This window comes from Rhinolophus sinicus, chromosome 1 (assembly GCF_057876585.1).
Source record: "Rhinolophus sinicus isolate RSI-liver-muscle chromosome 1, RSI-T2T, whole genome shotgun sequence".
Lineage (NCBI taxonomy): Eukaryota > Metazoa > Chordata > Mammalia > Chiroptera > Rhinolophidae > Rhinolophus > Rhinolophus sinicus.
Window position 1 is genome coordinate 15,847,011 of NC_142501.1, and position 7,388 is coordinate 15,854,398.

The 7,388-nt window shown below is 53.0% G+C and overlaps 1 protein-coding gene across 3 annotated transcripts in view; it reads right to left on the reverse strand.

Moving 5' to 3' along the window:
* The window catches only part of RFX4 (regulatory factor X4), a 137,193-nt gene extending 135,444 nt beyond the window's left edge, over nucleotides 1-1,749 (reverse strand). For 2 of the 3 annotated variants that reach the window (XM_019728444.3, XM_019728445.3), the window contains exon 1: nucleotides 1,287-1,749. In XM_019728444.3, the coding sequence (XP_019584003.1) occupies nucleotides 1,287-1,329 (43 nt within the window). In that variant the 5' untranslated portion in view covers nucleotides 1,330-1,749. The remainder of the gene's footprint in view (nucleotides 1-1,286) is intronic. The other variant, XM_019728443.3, reaches the window with a different exon arrangement.
* Between the last annotated feature and the right edge of the window lie 5,639 nt (nucleotides 1,750-7,388).

Below are 7,388 nucleotides of genomic sequence, written 5' to 3' on the forward strand. Positions count from 1 at the left end.
ACATCCATTTTCAGCCTGCTTTGGGGTGGAAGTGGGGACACCTTCGTGTGGTGTTTATTTGCTCAGGGCAGGGTCGTGCGTGTGTGGAGGGATGGCAGAGGCTGGAAGGCACTTGTTGCTTCGCGCTTCAAAGCCCAGAAGCGGATGCTCCTAGGCATCCTCCCAAGCCTGGAGTCAAGCTGCCGCCTCGGCCCAGGCTGCGCTCATCACCCCGTTTCTGCCTCTCCCCAACTTCATCTCCCCAAGAAACCCCGAAGCTGCAGCCGAGCCCGGACAGGAGTGAACTGGTTCGGAGACTACGGCCGGGAGAGGAGGTGAACTTCCAAAGAACTTCTACCTTGAAGGGACAGAGGAAGCATAACTCAGATCTAGAAGTTTAGCGGTCCTCCAAAGGTGCTAGAAGTGGGAGGTAGCGAAGGCTCTATAGGAGAAAGAACCGAGACGCCGTCCTTTTTCGTTGTAAGAGATTCCTTGGCGTCCTTCCTCCGTTTTCACGGATCTCAGAGACCCCAAAACCCGGCGACCACAGCCAACAGCCCCAAAGGGCCGAGCAGTTTGCAGACCCCACCGCCAGGCCTCGCCGGCCGCACTGCGTCCCGCCTTCCCTCCAACAGAATTACAGCCCGGAGCGGAGCGCCTCGTTGCGTGCCCCTTCCCGGCAGGGAGGCTACACCCGGCCTCGGACAGCCTGGGGCTCCCACCACCCGATGGGGCGTGGATTTCCTGGGACCACCGGGTTAGCCGCCGCCACTCCCTCTAGATGCGCGTCTCCATCTCCACCATCCTGAGTCGCGGTCCCCACCTCCTAGGAACTGTGCGAAGTCTTCGCCCTCCCTCGTCTCTGGGGAGTTCCGCTGGGTTTCCCGGCCTTCGCTACCAGCCCTAGAGCGCACCGCTATTCCGAGGCCTCCAAAGCTGGGGGAGGAGCCGTGCCCGGGAGGGCCAGTCGGCTCGCAAAGTTTCTGTAAGTGGCATCCGAGCTCGCCGCGAGCCAGCGAATCTTTACGTAACTTTGTGTCCAGGGCAAGCGAAAGCGCGCTCGTCAGCGCGCGCGCGCGCGTGCACACACACACACACATTTACACACACGCTTACACACACACACTTCCACGCATCCACTTATACACATCGCACAGGACTGAAAACTTCTGCACACTCTCCGTTATTTCCTGGGGTTCCACTGTCATGTTGACCCTTTTGAACTTTTTGCAACTGTTTCTGAAGTTCCCCTTCTCCCTTTTCTTTCCCTCCCAATGTCTTCCCCAACCCCAGCCAGTAGGACTAACCTGTGGAATCCATGTCGGGTTCCTCCAGTAACCCACAATGCATGCTCTTCCCATGGACAGCACAGGCGCTCCCCAAAAGTCCTGATGTTTGGGGGTCCCCTGTGCTAGAGACGCCCAGGGAGGAAGGGAGGGAGGCGAGGAGAAGGAGGGACGCAGAGAATGCAAGGGCAACAGGATGAAAGAGGCAAGGAAAAGAAAGAGAAAGAAGAAAGAAAAGAGAAAGAGGAAAGAGGAGGAGAAGGGAGAGCGCGGAGAAGGGGGAGAGAGAAAGAGCGAGCGAGCGAGGGGACACTCAGGAATCCAGCCGGGCAAAGCCAAACCCGTCAAAATGTTTGCGGATGTTTCATGGGAAAAAGCATCATTTTATAGGAGCCCCGATGGGAGCAATGTCATTGATAGGCCAGCCGGCCTGATGAATGGCCGCTCGTCAGATGGGGCCGTGGCGAGGCGCACTGTGAAGCCCATTGTGGGCCTGTTTTGAATAAGAAAAGCCGCCTCCGAAAAGGGGGGCTCAGAGCGACGCAATCCCAGCCCTCCGACTTCCCCCTTCTATTATAGCATTAGCAACGTTTTTCTTATTTAAAGTTCCAGAGGCCTTCTCCAGCCTTCGCCCGGCACTCATTATAGGCGAAATCAAAATTGGCTTAGATGCGGCCCCCTCTCCCCTCCCCACCCCTCCCTGGACCCGGCCAGGCGAGGCGCAGGCGGGGTGGGTGGGGGGCGACAGGGGACTCCGGGGAGCCTGGGGCGTCGCCTACGCGACCACGAGTGGGCCCCACTCCTTTGCCTCTCTTCTTGTGCCCACCCCCCGTTGGGTCCCGGGCTGAATTTTGAGTGGGGGCTGTGGGAATGCGGGAGGAAGTCTGCCTTGATCCCTTCCACGCGGATCCGCGGACACGCGTGGAGGAGACCGCTGAGGCGGGCACAGGGGAAGGGGAACTGTAGCCCTAAAACCTCAGCCCCAACCTGGGCGGTGAGACGGCTGCTTGACAAGGAGAGTGTGGGTTCTCCTCCAGAACTGTGTCTTCCTCTGGGTCTGCCTTCTTCACCGTGTCGCTCTCCTTTCCCTGTCTCCCTCTCTCTCTCTGCTTGTCTCCCTGTCTCTGCCTCTCATCTGTCCTTCTCTCGTCCTCTGTGTCTCTCTCTTTCTTCGGTTTTGGCTGCCTGTCTTTCTGTCCAGCCCCTGCCCCCACGTCTCTTTGTCTCTCCCCAGGACTCGGCCCCTCTCTGTCTCTATCCCCCTTGGTCACTCTGACACCCCCCTCCCCGCCTCTTCCCGTAACTCTGTCTGTCAGTCTGTCTGTGTCTCAGTCCCTCCCTCCGTCCTCCCGCTCTCGCCCCCCTTACCCCCCCCCGCCTGTCCCCGCCAGCCTCCAAGTTTGTGAGAAGCCCCGGCGTCCAAGTGGGGACGCGCTTTTCCCAGGGTCCCCCTCCTCAGCTGAGTTTAAAGTACAGAAAGAGGGGGGCGAGGAGCTGGGGGGCTGGAAGTGGAAGTGTCGGGGGTGGGGGCAGACTGCGTCTCTGAGGGCCCCGATAAAGTGGCCGTTCGCGGGCCGGCCGCGCTGTGATTAGAATATGAATGGGACTCGGCGGGCGGAAGAGAAAGGCGGATCACCCCGGGTGCTTTGACCATGGACAGAGGCAGCGCCGGCCGGGCCGCGGAAGGGGCGGGCCGGGCGGCGGGTCCCTAACGCCGGGCGAGGGGGGCTCTCTAACCCGGACCCCAAGCTGGGCGCGGTTTCCCGCAGTCCCTCGGAAAGCCACACCCCGTCGACCTCCTCAAGCGGGGCTAAGTGTGACAATGTGTGTGGGGGGGCGAGGGGCCAGCACGTGTCGAGTTAAGGTCACGGTGCGGGAGGAAGGAGGCGGCACGGAAGGAGGGCTGGACAGAGCCCAGGCCTGGCATATTTCAGAGCACTGGGTTCGAATCCCCACTCCGTAAATTCCTTAATCTTCTTGGTCTCGGCTTCCTTGTCTGTAAAATGGGGCAAAGACACAAAGTTTCAGGGAAGATTAAACGAGGCCGTGGATGTAAAAGGAGCTGAGCATTTGCTGTTTCCTCTACTTGCAACTCTCTTTACCATCTGCCCCTCCCAACATGGCCCCGCGTGGCTGGCTCCTTCCCACCACGCTGGTCTCACCTAAGTGTCCACTCCTCGGAGTGGCTGCGCCTGACCATTCTGTGAGGTCTTCTCTTATTTTGGCCGCTGCCTGGCTCATTATCCGTTTGTCTCTGCAGGAACTTTGTTCGCAGCTGTATGCTTAGAGCCAGGCACCTTCTTTCCGGCTGCGATGGTTGGTGAAGGGAAAGGGGTCGATGAAAACCTTTGGCGATGGAAGGCGACGGTGGCAGTCACCGCTTGTCGTGATGTGTGTGGCGGCAAAGACCGTGGGGCTTTGGAGTTAGAAGAGCTGAGCGGCTAAGTCCACCGCTTGCAGCCTCAATTTCTCCTTAGGCGAAATGGGGCGAATGCTGAGTCTCCTGTGCCGGCAGCAGAGGCCTATCCCAAGGTAGAAGACGGCCCCGGAGCTTGACCAGATGCAGGGAGATGGTCCTCAGACGCTGGAGAGCTGCCTCCAATCTGAGTGCATTGGTTCCCTGGAAGAATCCTTGAGGGGTGCTGGGGATCCGGGGGGTCTCCAGAGGGCCGAAGGGACTATTATTATGGCTGTTACTATTCCTCTCATTTTTATTATTATACACGCGAAATGGAGGTGGGGTGGGCCGGGCTCACGGGGAGACGTGAGGAGCAAGTGGGCCACGCAGGGTCGGGTGCATGCCCTGCGCAGCTCAGGACGCACTAGGTGGGGTGCGGCGGGTCCCTGCGCTGCATTGTTAATCTGGGAGGGCAGCAGTTCTCAGCCACGACTGTGCCTCAGCACCCTGGAGCTTAAAGAAGTGAAAATAAGCACTTATTCCTTCATTCCTTAGCAAATGTTTATTGGGCATCTACTATATGCCCAGCACTATTCTGGGAGCTGAGGATAGGGCGGTAGACAAAATAGACTGAAAACCTCTTTCTGCCTTCCTGGAGCTCACATCGGAGTGAGGGGAGGTAGACAATATACAAAATGTACAACTGGATTATATAGGCTGTCCAGTGATGAGTGCTATGTAAGGGGTGGGACCAGGGAGAGCCTCTCTGAAAAGCTACCATTTGAACTTTAAAATAGTGCTATCTAGGGGCTGGTGACCAGGGTGTGTTCACTTGTGAAAATTCATTGAGTTGTGTCCACTATGATTTTATGCATTTTTCTCACTATTTCAAACTTCCATACAATGCTTGTTTAGATTTAATGCTAATAGTGGTTATAATAGTAACAGCTACCATTTACCCTTTGTGTGTTGATTTTAACTGCTTCACTGTGACAGACGTTTTCACGCATTCTCATTTAATTCACGCAATACAACTAACATAACTATTATTGCTGTCCCATCAGAGAGGACAACTGGCATTCAGAGTGGGTCTCCTGCCCTTGGACAAAATGATGAACCATCCAGTTCTTATATTCCAGGAGCTCGAAATCTAAAACAAATATAGCACAGGTCTGTGGTGGGGAGTGTTTGTGCTCTGGGAACCAACATGAGGGACACGAAACTGAGCCCCGGCGGCTGGTATCAAGGCAGGCATCCTCCAGGACGACTAAGCCAGGCAAGGGGGTTGAGGGTATCCCAGACAGGCCAGGGCAAAGAGGAGAGCATGTGTGGTATGTTTGGGCGTTGGACCTTGAGGGGGCTGCACATGAAAGGGGAGGAAAGAGGAATAGGTGATTTCTTTGGGAAGAAGGCAGGGATCAGATCAGGAGGGTCATGCTAAGAACTTTATCCTGGAAGGGTTTTGAGCATATAGGGCTTGTGTTATGGAGATACCAGTGGTCATAGTGTGATCGCAGGAGCGGTGGAGGTCATTGGGAGAAAGAGAGATCTTGATGGCTTGAAATAGAGACATGGCAGTGGGGGCAGGGAGCCATGACTGAGGTCGAGAAACTGAGGCAGCCATACCCACCAGCCTTGGTGTTGACTGGACATGGCCAGTGAGGGGCAAGGAGGGGTGATGTCTATTTTCTGACTTGGGCTATTGATGCCACTCTCATAGATGGTCCAATGCGGGGGAGGGGAGTGGTAGGAGGAGGGAAGATTTAGCAGCCAAGGAAAGGTGACATGAAGTGCTCATACAACTTCCCAGTAGTCCAGTAGCAACAACGGGCAAGTAGGCCCGCAAAAGTGTGCAGGAGGCACTGCTGCGTAGACTGCTGCTGAAGCCCTTGGCATGGATGAATGAACAGCACAGAAGGGGCAGCTGCAGGATGGGTCCCTCGCAGATCAGCCTTCAGAACTGCCTCCACTGCCGTGTTCTGCCCTGTCCTTCCCAATCCTAACACTCACTTCATTGCAATTATTTACTTGTCTGCTGTTTTCTTTTCTTTATGGAACTTACCGCCATCTAAAATTGTTTGTTTGTTTCCTCGTTCACTGTATGCCTCTCCACACCAGAACGCAAGCCTCAGGAGGACTGGGACCTGGTCCTTGCTCACTCCTGTCACTTCTGTCTCGGGACAGCATTTATTGACCACTGTGAATGGTCCAGCCCCTGGCCTGACTGGTAGCAGGTGACACAGCCCCACAAGAGCACAGAATGATGGATTTCCTTGTGCAGCGAAGTCATTGGACTTGAGTTTTAAACTTTGCATAGTACTGAAAGGTTCTGAGTTATTCTAAGTGAAAATCAGATAGAGAGCTCGGTTCAACTGATTCTAAAAACGAAATTGAAAGGACAATAGCTCCTCTTTAAACATTTCCAAAACATGTGCACATTTATATTTTAGAGTTGCAATATGTGTGGGTCTAAGCCTGGACCACCTTCAGTAGAGAAGCCTCTGCTGAGTAAGATTTCTGTTCATTCATTCATTCATTCATTCATTCATTCATTCAGCCAATACGTGAACAACCGGTAATGTGCCAGGCTCTGCTCTAGGCAGAGGTTCAGAGGTTAACAGCGTAGACAAGCGCCCCCCTCTCCCCTCCACCTCCTGGAGTTTACATTCTTTTGGGAAGACTAACAATAAACAGAGAAACAAACGTTAAACAATATTCCTGCGTTCATGGATCTTAGTAAAGACACGAACCCCTACCCTGTGTTTGTTATTGATTCATTTGCTAATTAATGACTTCACCAAACATTGCCTGAGCATCTTCTACCTACCTCTGTGAGGTGTGGGGATACATAGTCCCATGAGGCTGTGTTTACCTTAAGTTGTCTTGGTTTAGTGAGGGAGAGTCAAGAAGAACTAGCCAACCGCTGGGTAAGTATTCTACGAGGAGTGACTGGAGCTGCCAGTGGAGGAAGGGACCCCCCAGCTCACTCTGGAAATAGCTGAGAGCTTTCTTGATTTCTGCCCACAACTGTCACTTATAGTCAGAAAATGCAAAAAGACATATGCAGCGATTTTAAAAGGGTAGCAGTATGGTTTCTCGCCTTCTAACTTATAGAACACTGTTTCGTACGTGTTGGTGTGCTGCAGAATCAGCTGAGAACTTGTCCACAACACACTGGTGAGTCCCGACCTCAGGGATTCTCAGTCAGAAGGTCTGCAGTGGGTCCAGGAACATGTACTTTATAAAAGTTTTAATAAAAAAATTCAAATAAATGTAAAAGAAGAGGGAACAATGAACAGGGAATAATGTACCTAAAAGAATAGGTACAATGAACCTCCATGTAACCAGAAAATAGCTTCAATCATTATCAACGTATCGCCAAGTGGTTCCATCTATAATCCCACACTATTACCCCACCTCTCCACATGTACAGGTCAATTTCAGTGCAAATTCCAGACAACATATACTTTCATCCATAAATACTCTTAGTATATATCTCTAAAATGAAAGATTAAAAAAAATTACCACCATATTACCTCTATTACACCTAAAATATCAACAATAATTCCATAACCATCAAAATTTTACTGTTCATTTTTGCCTAATTGTCTGATCATTTTTTAAAAGTTGGTCTGTTTGAATCAAGATCCAAACCAGCCCCACACGATGCATGCATTTGGTTGCTGTTTCTCTTAAGTCTCTTTAAATCTGGAGACTTCCCCTCA